This window comes from Onychomys torridus, chromosome 7 (assembly GCF_903995425.1).
Source record: "Onychomys torridus chromosome 7, mOncTor1.1, whole genome shotgun sequence".
Lineage (NCBI taxonomy): Eukaryota > Metazoa > Chordata > Mammalia > Rodentia > Cricetidae > Onychomys > Onychomys torridus.
Window position 1 is genome coordinate 91,761,035 of NC_050449.1, and position 24,336 is coordinate 91,785,370.

The 24,336-nt window shown below is 41.6% G+C and overlaps 1 protein-coding gene across 2 annotated transcripts in view; it reads right to left on the minus strand.

Moving 5' to 3' along the window:
- Positions 1 to 24,336, minus strand: part of Pik3cb (phosphatidylinositol-4,5-bisphosphate 3-kinase catalytic subunit beta) — a 109,543-nt gene that overhangs the window by 34,559 nt on the left and 50,648 nt on the right. For both annotated transcript variants that reach the window (XM_036193084.1, XM_036193086.1), the window contains exons 5-9: positions 20,350 to 20,573; positions 17,792 to 17,971; positions 14,345 to 14,515; positions 12,946 to 13,023; positions 718 to 969 (exon numbers count right to left, since the gene is read on the minus strand). In XM_036193084.1, coding sequence (XP_036048977.1) covers positions 718 to 969; positions 12,946 to 13,023; positions 14,345 to 14,515; positions 17,792 to 17,971; positions 20,350 to 20,573 — 905 coding nt within the window. The remainder of the gene's footprint in view (positions 1 to 717; positions 970 to 12,945; positions 13,024 to 14,344; positions 14,516 to 17,791; positions 17,972 to 20,349; positions 20,574 to 24,336) is intronic.

The following is a 24,336-nucleotide window of genomic DNA, read 5'->3' on the forward strand; positions in this document are numbered from 1 at the left end:
CACAAAAAGACCCTGTCTTTAAAATGATAAAAAAAATACAGGAAATATATGTGTACATGTGCAAGTATGTGTGTGTGCATGCATGCGAAGGTAGAGATATGGAAGATGACCATTTGACAATCCTTTAAGGGATTCTGGAAGCTGTTTGTTTATACCATGACAGAGACTATGACAAAAGACTTGACTGTCACATTAGTACAAATATTCTTACTTCATCCCAAACTAATGTCCAGTCATGGGTTTATGTTTTAAAGTCACATCAAGTGTGCTGAATGAGGTCAATCTATGATCTTTCTAAAATTTAAAAAAAAAAATCTTAATTTTGAAATATATATACTTAGAAATTTAGTTAAGGTACTACAGACAAGGTATTTTAAAAATGTCACTTCCCAGGTTCAGCGGCTCATACTTGCCAGTCCCATCAAGCAGAGGCTGAGGCAGGAGTGTCACATTGGGTTCAAGGCCAGCCTGAGCTACAGAGCGAGCGCTGGGCCACCCTAGGTTTTGTGCTTCTGTAGGAGGACATTGTATCATGAAATTGCCTCAAATAAATTGGAGAAAAGAACATAAAAAAGACATGAACATGTAACTTTACCATCTTCTTGGAACTAGTTCTTAGGGTTCAAGTCACATGAAAGAACTTAACTTCTGTAATCATTTCAGAGCCTTGAAATAGCCTATTACATAAACAATTTTCTGAAGTTATTGTATCATTACCACTTTCCCAGCTTTCCTGATGGTCTGATATTTAGAGGGATTAATAGTCTTTGTGGATTTCTTCGTTTTTACTTTATCCAAAACAGCGTAAACAGCAAAACATAATCGGGCCATTCTTGGTAAGTCACAAATATTAATATCAAATTCCAGTTGTTCATTCCAAATATGGTCGTTTTTTCCTGATATCTCTGAGCTTACAACAGTCTTACACAGGAGCTCAGTTCCATGAAAAAGACCAGCTCTGACATGAACCTGTGAAGGGAGATGAAAACAATCAGGAGTGATGCACAACCGCAGGGCCCCTCTCCAGGCCAAGAGAAAGTGCAGCAGGTTAGACGCCTACATACAGACATCAAGTGAGCACTCACTCCACGATGGTGAGCTAATCCAGTGTCCCATTAGTGAGCAGAGCAGCTACAACATCAAATACCCGTCAAAACCCCAGTGGTCTCCATGGAGGAATGGCACTAAAGAAACCAAAACAGGAGGCAGAAGCAGGAAGGGCAGGATTTCAAGGCCAGCCTCGGCTACATAGTAAGTTTGAGACCAGCCTGGAAGATGTGAGACCCCCATCTCAGAAAAACAAAACAAATAAAAGGAAAAATGACATGAATCTGTCATTACTTGTCAACAGACAGTTAAGAGATATTCTAACTATATGTATAACTGCCCTGCACATCACTGGCCTCTTTCTAAAGATTCACAGACAGGACAGTGTTTAGTAGATTTACGCAGCTGTCCTAGGGAAGGGACAGCCTGCCTACTAGGATTCACAAAGCCTCCAGCTTGATTCCCAGCACTGCACATAAACTAAAATGGACACCTTCTCTAACTATCCTTTATTCCTGTACCTTTAGTAGTACCTTGACATGGCATACTGAAGGGTTGGGGATTTAACTCAGTGGTAGAGTGCTTGCCTAGTAAGCGCAAGGCCCTGGGTTCGATCCTCAGCTTCGGAAAGAAAGAAAAACAAAAACAAAACCAGACATGGCATACTGGAACTGCTTGTCAATCCAATAAGAAATGCCACGGGAAATAAAAATGAAAATGAATTAACTTCATTCAGCCACTTGTAAGCGTGTGCGCATGGTCACATGTATGCAGACAGAGAAAAAGGTCTACATTGGGTGTCTTCCTCTTTTGCTTTCCATTGTACTTTTAAGGCAAGTTCTCTCAGCGGAGCTGGACCTTATTAATTCAGCATGGCTGGCTGGCCAGTTAGCTCCAGGGATCCACCTCAGAAGAGAGACTGGGGCTCTCCTTTGAAGGGTCAGTACTCAGTATTTAGGCACGTCTGATTTCTTCTGAGCACCTCTTTTCCCCAATCCTCATGCTGAAGCCCTGGCCTTTAATAAAAACCTCCAGTTTAGCAGGGTGGTGGTGGCTCATGCCTTTAATGCCAGCACTTGGGAGGCAGAGGCAGGCAGATCTCTGAGTTTCAGGCCATCCTGGTCTACAGAGTGAGTTCTATGTCAGCCAGGGCTAAACAGAGAAACCCTGTCTCAAACCAAAAAACAAAATAAAACAAAAATCTCCAACTTAAAACAGAGTGAGGAGCAAAAGGAGAAGAAAAACAGCAATACAGGGTGGCGAAGCACACCAGCTGAATGCAGCAAGGCCTCCCGATGTTAGCCCCAGCACAGCAACACAGCACCCCAACAGGTACTAAGCAGAGCTACACCGCACATGGCACATGACATGCTTTTGGAGGCAAATGAGCTTGTATCAACTTATTCCCAGACCTGTCTATATGGCATCAGTGGGTAGCATTAATATGTATCTACTCATTACATAATCATGTAACTCTACCCTGAGCTCAGTTGATCTTTATTTCCTTAATCACTTACTCTTTCAGAAGATTTGTTTACATTGGTGCTTGTCTGTGGAAGCCAAAAGGTGTCAGATCCCTGGAGCTAGAGTTAGATATGGTTGGGAATTACCATGTAGGTGCCACAAACTGAACTCTGGAAAGCAGACAGTGCCCTTAACCACTGAGCCATCTCCCTAGACCTCCTTATATTTTCTTTGAACTTCTGACCCTCCTTCATCCTCCATGCTGGCACCAAAGTCATGCTTGACCATGCTCAGCTATCTTGCCTATTAAACAGCAGAATGAAGTGAAGTGTTTCTGCCTAATCCTACCCTAAACCCAGGTTTAAGCCAATGCACGTGAATAAAGAAGTTTTCAAAGGACACAATATATATTTCTTTGGAAAATTCAAATATTACCATTCAAATAAAAATAAATTACCACATGTCCAAGTGTAGTCACCTGAACAGCTGGGATCTCCAAAAATGATTCTGTTCAACTGCACTGTCACGTCCACTTCCAAGCCACCTATGGTTTACATATCATACTAACTCACAGTATCACCCCTGTATGTGTCATGATGAGTCACTAAACATACCTTTTTCAATTGATAGCATCAACTGCAAGCTCATTAATAACTAGATTATTTTATGACATGATTATCATAGCTGACCATTTTCCCTATTTTGTCCAACAGCTATAGAGACGGCTAAATATGCAGCCCACCTACCAATTAACTGTGCATGTGCACATGCATACACACACACACACACACACACACACACACACACACACACACACGTATAAATACATTTTTGTTTTGTTTTTGTTTGTTTTTCAAGACAGAGTTTCTCTGTGTAGCCTTAGCTGTCCTGGAACTTGGTCTGTAGACCAGGCTGGCCTTGAACTCACAGAGACCCACCTACCTCTACAAGGCAAGTGCTGGGATTAAAGGTATGTACCACCACCGCCCAGCTATACATACATTTTTTTTTTTAGAGACAGTGTCCCATGTATCCCAGGTTGGCCTTTATCTTGTTATACACATAATAAACATGACCTTGTGATCTCCTTGTCCCCATGTCCCAGGTGACAGAATTACTAATCTGATCCATCACATCTAGTTATGTAGTACTGTGGAATGAAGCCAGTTTTGTGTGTGGGAGGAAATCTACTGAGCTATATCCCCACATCTACCACGACTTTTACTATTTGTCAATTAAATACCCTCATTAAGTTTTAAAAGTCAAAACTGACTGTGTACATTATAGAAAAAGAATACGTGATTCCTACAAATCATTTTTGAATGTGGCTAGACAAATCATGAATAAAGCATATAAAATACATTTTGCATCTGTCATGTGGGAGGTTGGAAACTGAGATTTATTATAAATATTTTTTATTCCCAGTGACCTTACAATTATGTGTACTTATTACCTTTTGTGTACAGAACTTAAATATAACAAATTCAATAAATTATGAATTTAAAAGTGAACACTTTCCAAGGACTTGTTGATAAAGAGAATCAAGCTTTAAAATCCTACCATCTTATGTTGTCTAGACAGTCATTGAGAAATGAAAACAAGCAACTACCACATAAATGCTGAATAAATATTACTTAATAATAGCTTAAAAGCAAAACAAGTCAGAGCACCTTTAACCCCTATGTTCAGGAGGCAGATGCAGGAAGATCTCTGTGAATTCAAAGCCAACCTGGGCTACAGAGCAAATTTTAGGCCAGCCATTGCTATATAGTGAGACACTGTCTCCAAACAAAGAAGTATAGTTTTGTTTTGTTTTGTTTTTTGTTGTTGTTTTTGAGCTGAGGATTGAACCCAGGGCCTTGTGCTTGCCAGGCAAGCGCTCTACCACTGAGTTAAATCCCCAACCCCAAAGAAGTATAGTTTTATCTGCACCAGTAAATTTCTGCCGAGCCTTAGACACGGGGAGAGGAGGGGCACTGTGGTATTGTGGATGGCATGGCTTATAAAGCCCAAAAGCCCCAAGTACAATTGACTAGAGAAGTCCTGTGCTAATTGTGAAGAGCCACAGAGACAGGTATAATCTGAGAAAGAATAACAAAGAACTAATCTAACTTGGGCTTGGTAACAATAAAAACCTACACACTTTACAGAAACTTGCTGGAGAGACTAAAAAGCATTATTTTATAGTCCCTTTATGATTTACTTAAGAGAAAGTCATTAAGATTATTTCTGCTTGAGAAATCTGGTAACTCACTAAAATGACTAAAGTTGAAAAATGGTTAAAATAAGTAGATATTTTAAATGATCTATAATGAAACGATGAAAAAAACTTTTTTAGAATCCTTTAACTATAACAAAGTTTTTGTTTTTGGAAAAATGGTTTTAAATTTTTTTCTAAAGATAACACATGAAACTTAGTTTACAAACAAATACCCTGCCCCTGTTTCTAATGTCTGAGTCTGTTTCAGTATTTTCAAAAATAAAGAATTTTAAAGTGATATCGTGCTTCATATAGTCACGTTTTATTATCTGACTGCAATAAAGCTACAAAACCCTTTTACACACGCTCTAAAACATTAGAAAAGCAAGAGAAATGGGTGTAATCATGCAAAGGACTGGCTACCGTGCCATAGCAGGAGGCACCAAGCCAACATGCAGACTGCACCTTACACTCACCAATTAAAAATGCTGTGGGGCAGTGGTGGTGCACGCCTTTACTCCCAGAACTCAGGAGGCAGAGGCAGGCGGATCTCTGTGAGTTCGAGGCAAGCCTGGTGTACAAAGCGAGTTCCAGGAAAGGTGCAAAGCTACACAGAGAAACCCTGTCTTGAAAAACAAAAACAAACAAACAAACAAAAACCAAACCAACCAAACAAACAAAAGTAAATCTATGAGAGATGGCTCAGAGGTTAAGAGCACTGTATGCTCTTCCAGAGGTCCTGGGTTCAATTCCCAGCAATCACATAGTGGCTCAGAACCATCTGTAATGAGATCTGGCGCCCTCTTTTGTACACATAAGAAATAAATAAATCTTTTAAAAAAATGCTGTGTTGGGGAAGATTTGAATCTTTTCACAACATCAACACATTAACTTCCTTCTTGTTCCATACCCTGGCCAAAATCCACTACTTTTTGCCTTTAGGTGTTAGACACAAAAAGATCAGTAGCATGAAACGGGTGAGTTCCCACCTTTCATACAGTTATTTCTTTGTATTCCTAATCACTTATCCAAAGGAGAACCTATTTCCTCTACACTCAGATGCTTTAGGCACCAAATCTGCTTAGTTTGTTTCCTACATGGATGCCAGAATTCAATTCTGACACGAACTATAGGCAGAGATCCATAAGACCCCTCCCCATTTCAGATTCCAGGTCTCATCAAACTTCTGACCAACTGGTAATTAACTGAGGGATCCTACAACCTTGTCCCCAAAGTCAGTAATTCAGTGTAATGGTTCACAAGCTATGGGGAGCAAGATCACTAGTTTATTTTAGTAACTATTTAAAAGGACAAGGATGAACAGCCCGATGATATACCCACCGACCCAGAGTCTGTGTGAACTCTTTAGTTAAAAGTTTTTGTGGTTGTTGTTAGTTTAATTTTATGTGTATAGATGTTTTGCCTGAATATATGTCTGTACACCCCATGGAACTGGAGTTACAGACGGTTGTGAGCTGCCATGTGGGTGCTGTGCTGGGAATTGAACCCAGGTCCTCTGGAAGATCAGTCAGTACTCTCAACTACTGAGCCATCTCTCCATTCCCCAGAGTTTTGCTGTTTTAAGATATTTATTTTTAACTTATGTGCATGAGTGTTTTCCCTGTATGTATTTAAGCACACTACATGCATCTCTGGTGTTTGCAGAGGCCAAAAGAGGGCACCAGCTCCCCCTAGAATTAGCTAGGAGGGTTGTAAGAGAGGATCGGATCCCCTAGAACTGGAGTTACAGACAGTTGTGAGCTGCCATGCAGGTACTCCAAAAGAGCAGCAAGTACTCTTAACTGCTGAGTCATTTCCACAACTCTTCTTTATTATATATTTATTAAGTATATTTTATATAATACATACATATAAAATATATTATATATAACAAATATAAATGTAAATAATTATTATAATTAAAAACAAATTAATAATTTATTATTATTCCACAACTTTTATTAAGAGTCCAAAGTCAACATGAATAATTAAATCACTGACTACTAGTCTCTTGCCTAATGTTGTGGCCATCAAGGGAGACTAACAAACCACTATTCATGACTAGTGTCTCTGATAACCAGCCTTTATCCTGGAGCTGTGTAGGAGCTTTGTAGTTACCAGAAAACTCATGAATTTAACAACAAAGTCGACAAAACAAGAGACGAAACCCTTCTATCACTACACAGACATAAGGGTTTTGGAAGCTCTCAGAACTGGGGACTCAGTCAAATTTTATAAGAAAAGATGTTCTAGTCAGACATGGGATGCTCCCATGATCCCAGCACTTGAGATGTGGAGGCAGGAAGACAGGGAGCTGAAAGCCAGCCCGTGCTACATGAGATCCTATGCCCCACACCACCCAACTTGTCCCCCTGTCCAATAACTACAATTCTCCCATCATTCAGGAAATGACACGGGCTTTAGAAGCTTCGTGCCAGAGACCAAATGTTAATTTGTTACATCACAATCTGTCAAGAGGATGCTTTGTTCTGACTTAGGAGAGGAAAACTACCCAGGCGTGTGGCGATGTTGGCAATAGCTACATTAAACGTGCAAACTCGTCACACAAAGTATTTAGTGTTCCAGACAATGAAGGAGGGAGATAAAAAGATAGAGCTCTAATGTTTTTCTACATATTTCATGAGTAGGGGTATTGAAACTCACATAAAAACCACATCACAAAAGCTAGGAGATACTGTGACGAATGACTAATATTTGTAGTGCAGAATACGCCTCTATCATATTTGAGTGCAGTCAGTTTCTTAACTCTGCATGCTTACATCCTTTGCCAACATGAAAAGGCTTCCTGTGTTACTTCTTTAAATGGTTTTTCTGAGTTATACCCTTTTCTTCTCCTGAAGCCCAGAGCACAGTCCGTTAGACTGTCCGGGATTGCCCCACAGTCCTTGAAACGTAAGCTAGTCTGCCCATCACTCTCTTTTCCTCTGTGGTGCAAAATCTATTGATTAATCTTTAAGTTCACTAACACTTTCCTTCTTAATACCACTGAATTTATTTAGTTAATTTATAAAATTTAACATAATGTTCTCGTCAGTTTGGTTTAGGATTTTGAGACAGTTGCTATATCCCAGGCTGGTCTAGAGTTCAACTTACTATGTAGCAGAGGCCCTGAACTCTTGATCTTCCTGCTCTACCTCCCAAGTGTTAGGATTATAGACAAGAGCCACCATGTCTCACTTAGCTTCTATTTCTTGATTCAGATTTGTGTTTATTTTGGTGACAGGTCAGGCTATCTAGGCCAGCTGGCCTGGAAAATCCCCCTGCCTCAGCCTCTCAAGTAACGGGATCACAAATGTACATCAGCATGCAGCTTGAGCTTCTCTTTTCTTTTTCATGTTTGGTTTAGAAACTGTGTATGCCCTTGGTTGCAGGAACTTATCTATAACAACTGCTTTACTGTCTCTGTGAAATAAGAATCACCTCAGCATTGCATCTGATGGCTGTCACTGTCCTTACAACCTGGCATTTTCTGGGGTCTTTCTACCCCAAGTGCTTCTGAACTGCACCTCAGACATTCTATTAGGATTGAAACGCTGGGTTATATGCACATCCAATGCAGAGCCTTGCCATTATATCTGAGGCATTTCAATGAGCCTTCTCTGTCAGTTACAGTTACAGTACTCACTAGGCCTTCAGTGCTTTGTAGGGCTACCCTTGAATGCGCACGCACGCACGCACGCACGCACGCACGCACGCAAGTCTGAGACTGAAGACTCAGATCCTCACATGCACAGCCAAGGAATAAGCTGAATAGCATATGAAACTTAGCCATGCTTTAAGCTGCTCGCAACCTGAAATCTTCCAAGTATTTTTTTGTAAACTGAATATCTTCTTTATCCAACCAGAAAGCTGGGGTTTTATTCATGCACGTTTTTTGCAAGCTATGCTAAGTATTTTCTGCAAAACAAAAACAAAAACGAACAAACAAAAAACAGGGAGAAAAGCCCATGATGATGTACCATATTCTTCAGATTACAACACCTCTAAAGGAAAAGAAACTTTAGCTCTTGAGATTTAGGATTGTGCCCATTCCTGAAGCTGTCTCTGCTTCTGCCGTGGCCACAGTACAAGAGCTGGCCAGAGCTCAGGGGGTAAAAGTGCTTCCCACACAAGCCTGCCTGCCTGAGGTCAATCCTCAGAACCCACAGAGGAAGGAGGGAACCTATCTACTCCCCAAAGGTGTCCTGAGCTCCACACCAATTCAATGTGCCTACACTCGAGTGCACATACCAGGTAATAGAAAAGGAAACAAAGGAGAAGGAAACAAGGGTGAAATCTCTGCTGCCTCCCACAGTCAGGGGATGACTGCCCATCAGGACAGCTCCTGCCTTCTCTCTATGCTGCCTAATATCATCTTCTGTGCTGTGAGCAATAGTCAGCTGAGGCATCTGCTCAACAGTAGCACGTACTTATGTGTGGAAGCACATGCCTCTAATCCCAGCACTTGGGAAATAGAGACAGGGGGACCAAGAATCTAAGGTCATCCTTAGTCACATAGTGAGTCTGTGACCAGCCTGGACCACGTGAGACACTCACAAAAACCAAACAAAACTATGTATACACAACACAAAGGATGAAAAAACACAGAACTGGGTAAAGACAGACCAAGAATCCAGACACACAGAATCCTACCCACTTTGCCATGTTAGGACATAATCCAGTATAGCCTGTCCTGGAGCTTGCTCCATAGATCAGGCTGGCCCTGAACACAGAGACCCTCCTGCCTCTGCCTCAGAGAGTAGTGAGTCATCACTGAGCATCTCAAGCTTTCTGCTGAGATCTCACAGAACCACATGTGACTACTGGTCCTGTAACTGTGACGGACTGAGCTCTGGTGATTAGATGTGCTCGCTAACTCCACAGAAGGAAATCATCTTCCTGGCGCCTGGCCTACTTGGTAATTCTTTAAAGGATTCTACAGACAGAATGACTCAGCGGCTAAGAGTTCTTGTTGCTCCTCCAGAAGTCTCAGTTCAGTTCCTGGCACCTAAAAGGGGCAGCCCACAACCATCTCTCCAGGCCTCCCTGGGCACCTCCATTAACATGACCTGTACACACTCATGTAAGCATGCACCCCCAGACACAGACAGAAAGACAGACATGGACGGACGGGCTGGCAGACACAGACAGACAGACACACACACACACATACTCACTCACACTTAAACTAAGTGCCAGCTATAGTGGCACATGCCTTTAATTCCAGCACTTGGTAAGCAGAGGCAGGGGGATCTCTGTGAGTTAAGAACTCTGTGGTCTACATAGTGAGTTCCAAGACAGCCAGGGCTACAGAGTGAGACCCTGTTTCTAAACCAAACAAACAGAAATAAGAAAGGTTAGGGGGAGTACCCTGTAGATCAATAAGTATTTCCCTGAAAGACAAAAAATTACCAAAATGGGCACAAAAGATATGGAAAATTTTACTACTTGTATAGCCTAATTTTTTTCTTTAAAAATTTTAAATTAATTTGTGACAATTTATATATGTATGCAATGCATTGTAAACATGCAATTAAATGTTTAAATTTTTTATTACATTTATTTTGTGCATGCTTGCATGCCAGGCTGCACATGTGCAGGACAGAGGACAACTTGCAGGAGTCAGTTCTCTCCTTCCACCACACAGGTTCTGCGAGTCAAGCCCAGGCCATCAGGCTTGGTGGAAAGAGGGGTTACCTGCTGAGACATCTGGCCACCCAAAATTAAAATCTTTTATCAAGTTTGAAAGATCTCATTTTTTTCTTTTTAATTTTTGTCAGATCTCCAGGAGCTGCAGTGACAGGTAATGTCAGCCACCCAACGTGGCGCTGGAACTGAACTCTCAAGCCAAATCCAATTTTCTTTTCTTTCTCTGGCTGGCCTGGAGCTTTCTATATAGAGTAGGATGACCTCCAATTCATACAAATCCACCTGCCTCTGCCCACTGAGGGCTCGGATTAAAGGCTTGTACTACCAATACTTAGCTACTCCAAATTTCTTAATCAAAGGCCTTTCCACAAAGAAAAGTCAAGGATCAGATAGTTTGAAGTAAATTCTTTCAAACATTTAAGCAAGAAAAAATACCAAGCTTACATTAATTTACTTAGAAAATAGACAATGCACGAGGGGAGGGTCTAGAGAGATGACTCAGTGGTTAAGAGAGCTTGCTATAGTCCCTTTACAAGGACTTCCAAGCACCCACATAGGGTGGCTCACAAGTGCCTGTAACTCCAGCTCCAAGGGGTTCAACACCCTCTTCAGGATTCTTGGAGTACAGGGACACATGTGACATTCACTTATACATACACACAAATTTAAAAAACAATTAAAGAGCTGGGCAATGGTGGTGCACACCTTTAATCCTAGCACTCTCGAGGCAGAGGCAGGAGGGTCTCTGTGTTCAAGGCCAGCCTGATCTATGGAGCAAGCTCCAGGACAGCCAAAGCTACATAGAGAAACCCTGTCTCAAAAACAAAAATAGGGTGCTGGAGAGATGGCTCAGTGGTTAAGAGCACCGACTGCTCTTCTGGAGAACTCGGGTTCAATTCTCAGCACCCACGTGGCAGCTAACAACTATCTGTAACTCCAAGATCTGATACCCTCACATTAGACATCCATGCAGGCAAAATAAATAAAAATAAAAAATAATTTGAAAAAAAAAAACAAACAAAAATAAGCAAGCAAACGAACAAAAAAGCTTTAAAAAATTAAATAAAAGAAAATAGATAAAAGCTCTCAACTTTATCCATCTGATCATTGTCTGCCGGTCTGCGTGGCCATCTATTCACCCAGCCAGCCACCCGTCCATTTGTTCTCACACCTGCACATGCCTGACAAGCCATTCTACTGCCCTTCACCCGACCCTTCCATTATCATCTGAGTCAACGCTCTCCTGATACAAATGAAAAGCACCACAAGGAAGAAGCTAGCCAGGTAGTGCATGCTTATACTCAACGGTAGGGCTCCTGCAGGCTCCTGTGCTGGTGCAGTGGAGACAACTCCTGTCTCGCCCACTCTCCAAAAGCGAAGTTGTAGGTCAGTATTTCCCACAAGCCAAAGTGAAAACCCTAAAATATTAAATCTTTGTAACTGGGACGTGGTTTTCCTTGTGCCACAGGACTCCAGCCAAAACATTGTGACACATCTTGCCATTCACGTGTACACATGTACATTCATCTCCTCTTGGCTTCTTCTCCAGAAAACCCACAGTAATCCACACACTATCATCTCTGCTGCTTGTATCAGACATCCCAGCCAAGGGATTCAGTAAAGAAAAGGCTGGGAAAGGCTTTGTTTTTCACTTTTCGTTAACACAATCCTAGAGCACCTAACCTTTATAGCAATCTCCATCAGTAGGAAATTATATCATTATTTCACTTAACTCACACATGATTTCATGAGATGGGAGGACAAAGAGAACCAAAGAAACAAGGTGGGTAGGTAGGGAAACATACATTGAGTAGCATGTCATCAAGCATATTTCTTCTCTCCACAAATGAAAGAATCCAGCTCTACAGCTGATGGAAAATGGCAAAAGCTTCGAACCTGAAATAATAGGACTCAGTCTGCCATTAACAAAGAAATAAATCACAATGTACTGGAGAAAAATAAGGCACAGACTGAAGGCCTGATTAACCTACTGGATGAAGAAACTGAATAGATGTAAAAAGGTTGTTATTACTGGATAATAGTATAGAACCACAAAAGAAGCAAAGAACTAGGGCCAGCAAGATGGCTCAGCAGGCAGTGGCATCTGCTACCATGCACAATGATCTCCAGAACCCACGTGGTGGAAGGAGAGGACGTCTGCAAGTTGTCCCCTGACTTCACATGCGTGCACATGCATACACATAATAAATGAATAAAATGTAACAATTTTTAAAAAGAAATAAAGAACTGATCTAATGTGCAAGGCCCTAGGGCCAATTCCCAACAGAGTTAAAAGACAACCAATACCAAAACAAAGGAACCGTTCTATTATCTTTGCAAGTCAGACACAGCAGCCCCCAGGCAAAGAACAAGGATGCAGCCCCCTCTGTAGCCACATACATAAGCCTGTCTGGATTATCTGAGATTATTCTGACTCAAAAAACCAAGACAGAGCAAATACTCAACAGTTTTATAACAAGCTGCTACATTCTATCTTTCATAGTGGATGGGTATGAATGATACCACAGAGCTCACGAATTATACAAGTAAGGGCACAGGGCCATGCAGCCTTAACAAGAACTCACTTTCACGGTTTCTTCTGTGTTAAGCTTATTTCCTTTCACCAAGACAATCTGGAAAGGGTTGTTGTTGTCCCAGACGTGCTGTAAAGGAACAAAATAAACAGAGGCTTTTCAGAGAGAGACATGAACGGGAGGGACATGACACTAGAGGCTAGTCATATGTCAACCTGACCCAAACTAGACTCATCTAGAGGAGGGAACCTCAGTTGAGAAAATGCTTCCATAAGATCTGGCTATAGGGAACCTGTGGTCCATTTTCTAGATTGATGTAGGAGGGCCCAGCCCATTATGGGTGGTGCTACCCCTGGGCTGGCAGTCCTGGAGTGGCTAAGTAAGCCATCGAAAAAAATGCCAGTAAGCAGCACCCCTCCACAGCCTCTGCATCAGCTCCTGCCTCCAGGTTGCTGCCGTTGGAGTTCCCGCCTTGGCTTCTCCCAGCGAACTGTGATTCAGGATACATAAGCCAGCCAAATAATCCTTTCCTCCTCACGCTGCTTTTAGTTATGGTGTTTCGTCACAGCAATGGTAACCCTAAGTAAGACACTAGTCATGGAAGTCTTTCAGTTCTCACATAGGGCAGATTTATGAAAACAGAGCTCTGACCTAACATTTAAAAATCATAAATACTGCAGAGTATTGCTGTGGTGCACAACTTTCATTGCAGCACTCAGGAGGCAGAGGCAGGTGGATCTGAGTTTGAGGCCAGCCTGGTCTGCAGAGTGAGTTCTGGGACAGCCAGGGCTACACAAAGAAACCCTGTCTTGAATCCCATCCCACCACCCCAGCCCCCCAAAGATCATAAATATCAAATTAAGCACTCTAACTACTAGCACTTGATTTTATGTCTGTTAATTCTAAGAAATGAAGTGAGGGAAAGAGGCAGGCAGGGAGTAAACAGGTGACATGCTGGCTCACATCTGTAACTCCAGCAGCACACAGGAATCTGAGTAGGAGAACTACCACAAGCCTAAACTAAATAAGTTCTATGCCAGCCTGGGTCCACAGTAAAATGTTGCTTCAACCCCACACTCACCCCAAAACTGTTCTAACAGGTTAAGCTGATAGAAATGAAATATACTGCACTTAGGCAGCTGAGGTAAGTTTGTGACAAGTCGAGGGACAGAGATACAAGTAAGACTCAGTCTGAAAAAAACAAAATATCACTATACCGGCGATGCCTCAAGTTGGTAAAGTATAATGTCTAATCTTCTAGTACTTGGTGTGGGAGCAGTGAAAGTGCCGAAGAAAGCTATTTTTCAAGCGAATGGCCATGAACTTTTGGCAAAGATGTTGATTTTCACAGAAGGAGAAGTGAGCAAAGGAAATGGGTCTGAGAGAGCAAGTATGCAAACTGAAAACCATGTGGCTTTGGGGTTACCAAAGACTGAAACAGGAATCTTACAGAAATAACTCGTGTTTTCTTTGGTGGTAAAGGGAGAGGAAGGTTGGATGAGTTTCGGTTGATGGCAGCCTCTATGGCAATCATTTCTTGCTCATACATTTTCTTGATCTTGCAGCATTCCACAAGGATGAAATGGGGCAGGGTCCTATTCATTACACAGTTCCGGATATACTGTAGTAGCAAAAGAGACAGATTTTTTAGGCAAACACTTAAATCAACAAAGAAAATTAATCTGAACAACACCACACTAAATGTACAGTATAGGCTGCTACACAATTCTATGTCAAGAATACAATCATGTGAAATGACAACACAAGAAGGCTGGAGATGGCTGCTTGTCCGGAGGACATGGATTGGATTCCTAGTACCTATAATTGTTCCCAACTGTCACTACAGGTCCAGGGGATTCTACAGCCACTCCTGGCCTCTGGGGCACTGAATACATACAAATGGTTCATACACTTGGAGAAAACACCCATATACACAAAATAAAAGTAATTCAAAAAACATTACAACACAAGAGTCAATGAGATGGCTCACTGGGTACAGAGCCACGTTTACGCCTGTGGTAGGAGAAGAACAACTCCCATAGGATGTTCCCTGATCTCTACAAGCACACCCTGGTGCACACATAAACACACCAAATAAACAAATAAAACAGCGACTGGCATGGCAGTGCATCCTGGTGGTGCACTGCTGGGAGGCTAAAGCCAGGGACCACAAGTTTGAGGCCAGCCTGGGAAAAGAGCAAGTTAGCCATACAAGCAATATAGAGAGACCTATCTGGAGGTAGATCACCTGCCCACCAGGTACAAGGAACCCAGTCCAATTGCCAGCATCAGACGAACAATCAACAAAGACCCACATAAAACAGCTACTGTTAATTGAGCACTTAATTATCTAGGAACCAAGAGAGATGCATACATTACGGTTATTCTTCCTAACAGTCTCCAAAAGCCTGAGTTGCACTTCATGGCATGAGAACCAGAAAGGGGTACCTCACAAACGCACATTTCTAAGACCCAAATATAAATCGATTTGTCTGGTGCCCAGGTCACACTCTGGCAAATCAGCCAGGAATGGTGTATGTGGGTCATTCCCCAAAGCGCCCTTTTCCAGCACAGGATTCTAGGTGAGTATTGTCAGCAGTTTACCTAGAAAAGACCTCGGGCCACTCCAGTCGAAGGTTCTGTTTATTTTCATAGAACCAGGAAACGCCACAAAGAATTCTTAAATAGACAGTGACAACATATATGTGTGTGTATGTATATGTATATACATATGTGTGTGTATGTGTGTGTGTGTGTGTGTGTGTGTGTGTGTGTGTATCTTCTTCTATAGGTCCAGACTGAGACCCAGTGTGCGTCATGCTGGCCTGGCGGAGACTAGACTGCCTTGCAAGACGGCAAAGCCGAGGAAGAGAAGCTTGTGCTTCCAGGTTGCTCACCCAGCACTTTCACCTCTTCCTCCCGATCAGCCAAAGGTCAATTGCTTATTACCCCCAAGCTGTACGCACAGCTTGTGTCCTAGCCTCCCTCCTGAATCAGGAGCCACCCCAGAACCTTAACGGGGGTATAAAATTCTGTAACTGTTAAGTGAATCTCAACTCGTTTGTTTCCTTTTAGGATGCTTGAGACAAGGTGTCATGTAGCCTGGGCTGGCTGTGGACTACAGAGCCTCTTGCCTCTGCCTCTCAACTGCTGGGAGTATATGAGTGTCACTGCCATGCCTGGCTTCAAATCTTTCTTTTCATACACATATCACTTGATATTTGGCACCTGCTGTATCCCTTTGGGCAGAACAGAATAAAACACGCCAGGCGCGTCAGCTAACTCACTTGTGTGGTCCAGCAGCTGGGAGGCTGGAGCAGGATTACTTCCCTGAGGGCTATAGAGTGGGCCTTGGTCTCAAAGATACCAACACTACCACAAAACAAAACAAAACAAAACAACCCCAAGCTTTAAACAGTTACTACTGACCTCTAACTTGGCCCTTGCTCAATCACTACTCCTTTAGCAATCACTCTTGAGTTTCCAAATCAATACAAGTATCCTTAAGTTCCTTGATGACAAAGCCAGAAATGGATTCTTTCTAAGAAAAATCTTGAGCCAGGTGTGGTGGCACAGACCTTAGTCCCAGCACTCAGGAGGCAGAAGCAGGTGGATCTCTGAGAGTTTGAGATCAGCCTAGTCTACATAGTAAGTTACAGGGCAGCCAAGTTTTCATAGTGAGAGCTTGTCTTACACACACACACACACACACAATAATAATAATAATTTAAAATGCAAATCTCGAGGGGAATGGGATAGTGCACTAAACATGTCTTATGTGAACACCACTTGATTCCAGAAACAACTTAAGGCAGTTTAATTCTTGCAAGAGAGAGTGAGACAGTTAGCTGGTTAGTTTGCTTAATGTATTTATTTACACATGGGGCGACATATGCCATATAGCACACATGTGGAGGTCAGAGAACAATTTCCACTTCCACTATGTGGGTCCCAGGGATCAAACTCAAGTTATCAGGCTTGGAAGCAAACACCTTTTACCCACAGAACCATCTCATTGGCCACTGCAGACAGTGTACACTCAAAGAACTCAAAAGTGGGGGGGAAAAAAAAGGATTTATATATGAAGGTCAAGTGAGAACTAATGCTTGCATAATTCTTCCCATGTGTGGAAGTAATAAAAAAGGTTAAAGGAGTAAAAAATATGACAAAACAATGAACTAGCTAGCATGCAGAGAGTGGTACATAAAGCACATGTTCAGCATACATGGCCCTGGGTTCAATCCCCAGCAACAACAAAGGATACAAAGAAACAAAAAACTAACGGAATCTTTTCTTTTTAAAATGTATTATTATTCTGTTAGCATGTAAAATGTATGTGTGTGGGTTTGCATACCACTGGCTCACATATGGAGGTCAGAGGGCAACTCTGGTCCTCAGCATTGCTCAGCAACCACCTTACCTGCTGAGCCACTTTGCTGGCTCCTAAAAACAAGAAAACTTTCCTTTTTCTAAGAGATGCTTACAAAGTATTTAACAAGTAGGTTTTTTTTTTACTTCCTCCAGAATATAACACTTAAATCACATGTTTTCATAAAGAAATAGTAAGCAGCTACACATAACAAACTGTGTTAGAAATTCACAATGTTACAGGAAAATGTTAAGCACTGAAATAATCCACAGGCAGAATGCAAACACATACTCACACATTCACACATACAATTATTGTCCTCAAAGCAAATATAACTGGGAAAATGACAAATATTTGCCCAAACTTTATTAATGATTACCTAGGGGCAGGGTCTCATAATAGATGTTTAATATATAACTCTGCAAAGCTTTCCCAAATGTTCAGTCAGCCACAGACACTTCCTTAAAGATGAGGAAGTTAGGGGCACCATGTACACTGTTCTAGTGAACGATCAGTCAGTATACATACCTGGAACTGAATTAGTGGATGCTCTCCAAATACATACTCCACTCTCCCGCTGACTTGTAGCACACAGTCATACGGGCTAACTTCATCTTCCCTGCCATGAATTGTCAAACGTTTCTGGATTGCCAATTCATTTATTTTTATAGGAGTCAAATTGGGAGACACTTGAAAACTAAATACATCCTAAAAAGAGAGAAGGTAGAAAATGTGATACATTTTATGCTTGGCTAGAAAACACAACTGTGCTTAAAGTTTGTAACAATATGTACAATGACAATATGTGTGTGTGTACATCCTTTGTGCTTTATAGTCCAGTAAATTGTTCTATATGTTTATAAACATATAAACACATATAATTTGTTTTCTGATAATTTGCAAGTCATGTTCCTGTATTCTGAGGGTCATAGCTCCCAAGTTAAAATTAATATTTAGCTAAAGTTGCTTGCATGGTGGCATTCTCTTATAATCCCATCATTTGGAAGGTGGAGCCAGGTGATCAGGAGTTTAGGGCCAGCCTGGATTCTTTTGATCTGTATACTAAGTTCATTCTTTTGAGGGATATACTAGTCATTTAAAAAAAAAATATTCCTTGAGGTGCCTCCTGGTTTTATGAAAATAAAACAATGTGATAGTTTACTATTTCTTCATGCAAACAAATTATTTAAATGCCACAATCATTTGTTTTGTTTCAAAGAAAAAAGGCCCACACCAAAAATTAGCTGAAGTTTACTATCAGGTAATAGGCCAATAGGATAGTGTCCCATTAATTATTACAAAACCTAGGGCTAGGGGTGAGGCTCAGCAGCAGCCTGCTGGCCTATCATAATGGCCTGGTTGTTTTTGATGGTTGCTGTTTGTTTTATTGTATTTTTCGTTTTGGACACAGTTTCTCTGTGTAGCCCTGGCTCGTGGAAATACCTCTGTAGACTGGTCTGGTCCCAAACTCAATGAGATTCATCTTCTTCTGCCTCTGGAATTAAAAATGTGTACCACAGCTGGGTGGTGGTGGTGGTAGTGGCACTCGGGAGGCAGAGGCAGGTGGATCTCTGAGTTCGAGGCCAGCCTGGTCTACAGAGTGAGTTCCAGGACAGGCTCCAAAGCTACAGAGAAACCCTGTCTCGAAAAACGGAAAAAAAAAAAAAAAAAAAGTGTACCACTAGACCATGGCCTAGGTTCTGATGTCCAGCACAGAGTGCGTGTGTGTTGGGAGCAGGAGGTGTCTGTATTGGTAATTGGTAAGCAAAGATCCATACCTTATTATTAATTAAGCCATATATTAATGATTTCTGTCCAATTTTATAAACATGGAGGGAGGGAGGGAGGGAGGGAGGGAGGGAGGGAAGAGTATATGTGGAGATGCTGTTGGGGGACTGAACCTACGGCTCTGTGCATACTAGGTAAATGCCCTACTTCTGAGCTACACAAACAAACATCAACCAAAAGAGCAACAGAGGTTAGAGCTATAGTTCAAGTGTTTGCCTGGCAGGCATGAAGCCATGGGTTCAAACTTCAGAGATGCATAAACCAGGCTAATGCCAGCACTGGGGACAAGGAGACAGAGAGATCAAAAGTTAATAGCCTTTCATGATACCTGTGTGGAAAAAAATAATAAAGGTAAGAAAATGGGGGGGGGGGGAGAGATTATGTCGACTAGAGTTTTCTTTTTCTCTCCCGTTTAAAATATCTGGAGATGGTTCAGTGCTGTGGATATCGCTCTGTGTAAATAAAGTTCTGATTGGCCAGTGGCCAGGCAGGAAGTATAGATGGGACAAGAGAGTAGAGAATTCTGGGAAGTAGAAGACTGGAGGGAGAGACTGCCAGCCGCCGCCATGAAAAGCAACATGTAAAGCCACAAGCCATGTGGCAAAGTATAGACTAACAGAAATGGGTTAATTTAAGATAGAAGAAGTAGATAACAAGAAGCCTGCCACGGCCATACAGTTTCTAAACAATGTAAGTTTCTGTGTGTTTACTTGGTTGGTTCTGAGCATCTATGGGCCTGGCAGGTGAGAGAGATTTGTCCTGACTAGGCCAGGCAGGAAAACTCTAACTACAGGTCAGCAGTTAAGAGTACTGGCTGTTCTTCCAGAGAACCTGGGTTCAATTCCCAGTACCACATGGCAGCTCACATCTGTCTATAACTGTTGTTCTGGAGTATCCAACTTCCTCCTCTGGCCTCTGTGGACACCAGGTATGCATGTAGTACACATACATATATGCAAGCAAATCACTCATAGACATACAATAAAATAAAATTAAAACATCTCTTTAAATTTTTTCATTCTTTTACAACTGTAAAAAGCAATTAAGCAGTTCAGTTTGACAACTCATTTCTATACTATTATAAGCCACCGAAAAAAATGTGCAAAGACCTTTTTAGATAGTCCTATGTAATTATAAACTAAGTCCATCTCTCAACAAGTTTGTTTTTGTTTTCGGTTTTGGGTTTGTTTGTTTTTTTTTGTAGTATAGTGCTTTCTAAGCAAGAAGAGCCTCCAAGAATGGAGCAGCAGCTGGAAAAATCAGAGACTAATTACCAAAAAATAATCATCAAACACTACCTGGCTATTTTCAAAGTGCACAGCCACAATCAGCTTCCCTCCATACAGTTTATCTTCCAAGTTTTCCAGGACGGACGGTTCATGCTCAGGTGGGTACGTGTGCTTTAACCAGTCAATCCAAGACAGCCCCACTAGAGACTGGATCTTGGCCTCACTGAATTTGCGCATTTTTCTTCTAAATTCATTCACTTCAGGATCCTTCAAGGCATCAAATTCATGAAGACCTAAAGAATTTTATAAAGATGTCATTTTTTAGTAGCTAATAATAATTTTTTAAAAAAAGAACACAAAATATCTTCAATACAAACTAACTTGGATATTCGTCTTTCATCAAGCAGACAAAAAGATGACCAACACAAGCAAAATGAGTCTCATGTATAAAATACACATGCTGCTGCATCTCTAAATCATACAAATTACAATATCATATAGAAATATAGCTGGCTATCAGTGTCACAACCATCTAAACTGGGCATGGAGGCACACCTGTAATACGGTAGAATTTTGGGGTGGAGGCAGGGATGCTGCTACAAGTTTCAGGACAGCCGAGCCACACAGTAAGCATATGTAGACTCGCAAAAGTAGACATGCATCATAAAAGTGAAATTCATAACACACAATCCAAAACCATAAGAGAAAAGAGCCAGAGATTTTCCTGGATAGCCTTACACCTGTTAAAAAATACATTATTGTAAATTAGCTATGAATGACCTATATTTTAGTAGAAACATTTGGACTCCCAGAAGGTATGTCCAACCAGCCACATATGCCCCAGGATAGTTATGAATGTGTCCTAACATGAAAATAATTGAATAACTGAATAATTTGGGAGGTGGTAACTTTTGCATGGTTCTTGACCATGAACTCTGTAGATGATAATATCATCTAAAATGGGAGTTTTAGAGTGCACTGCTAATATTCTTCTGTTGATGGACAATAGGTTCTAGGGAGGAAGCAGAAACAGGTACCCAGTAACAAAGCAAAGTCTTTACTGCAATGCCTAACCCACATCTTTGTGTGGCTTGGGGGTATGGGTGAGTATGGGAGACAGGATTTTATCAAATTCAAATTCAAGGCCATCCTCATGTCTTGGCCTGACTGTTAAAACTGCTAGATGCACCACCATACCCAGCTCTAAAATACCTTTTACATGTCTCTAAATTGTCTACCTGTCTCAGTTTCTGCAGCCATTAACCTAATCCTAGCCCAGAGCATCTCTCCTTCAGGTGACTATCACAATTTTTTCAGAGATTCCTTATTACTTGAAGCCTTTTAAAAAGTTACATACCGGGTTGGGGATTTAGCTCAGTGGTAGAGCGCTCGCCTAGCAAGTGAAAGGCCCTGGGTTCAATCCCCAGCTCAAAAAAAAAAAAAAAAAGTTATATACCGGTTCCACAGACTTAAAGGCTTGAATATGAACATGATTTTAGCAATAATCAAAATAAATTGCATATATTCCAGAATTACTTTAAATATTTAAATAAAGTTTATTTTGTGTATCAACACTACAGAAACTCATAATAAACACTATTATAATAAAAAAAAGTTACATATATTTATTTGTTTGGCAAAAGAGTAGACACGGAACACATACTCACACACACACACACCCACCCCAGAAGGCAGTTTGTGGGAATTGGTCTCTCCTTCTACCTGTGGGTACCAGGAATCAACCTTAGGCTGTGGGCCCTAGTATCCAGTGCCTTACTCTGAGCAGCCACGCCAGCCTTCCACTTGAAGGCCTCACCTCTCCCATCTTACAGTCTGAAGAAGCTTTCTGAAACGCAATCTGGTCATGTTACTTCCCATCTGAATTCTTTCAATAGAAAATTTCCCAGAACAGGGCTGGAGAGATGGCTCAGCTGCGAAGAGGCACCAAGTTTGCACACAACACCTACTTTGGGGAACTCACAACTCCCTGCAACTCCAGCTCCAGAGAACCTGACACCCTCTTTTAGCCTGTACCATCACCTGCACTCTCGTATACATACCCAAACACAATAACATAATTTAAAAATAAAAATAAACTTTTTGTTTTCATTTCCCAGGGAACAGAGCGAGACAAGGGTCCAAGCCACTAACTGGGCCAAGAGACTGTTCACAGAACCCAACGAAGGTGAACTCCAGAGGACTAAGACAGTACTCCAGTCCTTAGCTTTCAGCAAATGGACCTCCAGATGTTACTATCCTATTTGGAAAGGGCTTCTTGTATGAATGAACATCCCGGGTCCATTTCCCCCACCAAAATTACAAATGGAATTTAAGGCATCATAGCAGATTCAGTATCTTCCAGTCTTTCAAGCTCAAACACTTCACTAGACCTGAGCGGGTAATGGTGGGACTGTTGGTTTTGAAGATACTCTCGAAGATCCATCACAAAGTGAACCAACCACAGGGACAAACAGGCTTCTCTGAGGAACAGAAACTGCCCATTGTAACCAGCAGGCTGCTCATGAATGAGAGGCTGCATCTGCTCAGTCTTTTCTTATAATGACACATGAAAAGGAACTGGGGGGCAGAGGGGTTCCTAAAGCTTAGTAGGAAATAGAACTTCTCGGGGTGATTTTCCCTGCTCTGAGCTACTGTGTACCTAAATAGTCTGCTACTTATCCTTGCGGCCTCTTTCAACAACCATTACCAATTCTCGTTATTCTTTGAGAAGGCGATCTTCAGATCTCTTTCCCTTTTGCTCACCTTTCCTATAACCCCTTCACCTGCAAAACTCATCAGCACTGACACCTGTTTAGATCACACTCTCCAAGCAGCCTTCCGACTTACCAATACACTCGTGACAGCACCCTGTGACTTAGCAGTGTACTTACTGCATTCTAATTGTCTGCTTACTGATCCATCATTTCCCAAAGTGAGTTCCGTACAGCTCAGCTAGGTTCCAGGTATAAGGATTCAACACCCACTGAAGAATGGAAATCACTACTGATCTGGTAATGATTTCTTCTTTACCATGTATGTGTAAGGGTTTATGCATATGTGTGGACACAGATGCATGTAGGGGCCGGTAGACAATTACCTTCCTTTGAGACAGGACCTGTCACTGCTTTGGAGCTCACTAACTGGGTTGGCCTGGGTAACAAACCCCCATGATCCTCTCATCTCTGTCTCCTAAGTGCTGGGATTACAAGCATTTGCTAGCATTTTGCTGTTTGTTTGTTGAAACCACTCTCTATGTAGTCCTGGAACTTGCTATGTAGACCAAGCTAACCTCAAACTCACAGAGATACTCCTTCCATACCTCTGCCTCCCAGTGCTGGGATTAAAGGTGTGCAACACCACACCTGTCCTATGTATATACTTTTAATGAAAGTAATGCTGCATGAATTTTGAGAACCACTACAAAAATCTTTCAAAAATAAAATTTGGTGGCCAGTGAGATGGGTTGGTAAGGAAGATGCTTGCCACCAAGGCTGATGGCCTGATTTTGATTCCTGGAACCCACATGGTGGAAGGAGAGAATGGATCCCCACAACTTGTTCTCTGACCTCTACATGTACACAAACAAGCACACAGATAAATAAATGCCAAAAAAATGCACATGTGCACTGTGCACTCATGAATCCACACACTTACAATAAAAATGTAATATTTTAAAAATCAGAGGCTAAGGCTAAGCATAGTGGCAAAAGCAGGTGGATTTCTCTGAGTCTAAGACCAACCAGCGTGTTTTACATAGTAAGTTCCTGCTTACTCTGGCCTGCTCTGGCAAGAAAGACATAATGAGACTCTGTCCTTTAAAAAGTTATTATTATTATTATCATTATTATTACTATTATTATTATTTTGTAAATGGGAGAGGAAACAAATGTCTGTAATCTGAGGAATTTAGTAGGTAAAGGCAGGATGACCTCATTAAGGACAGCCAGGTCTATATAAGCAGGTTCCAGGTCAGCCTGAGTGGCATAGCAAGACCTTGTCTCAAAAATAAAACTACTACAGGCTAGTGTTCTTGGTACAAGAAGGTACTTTGCATGC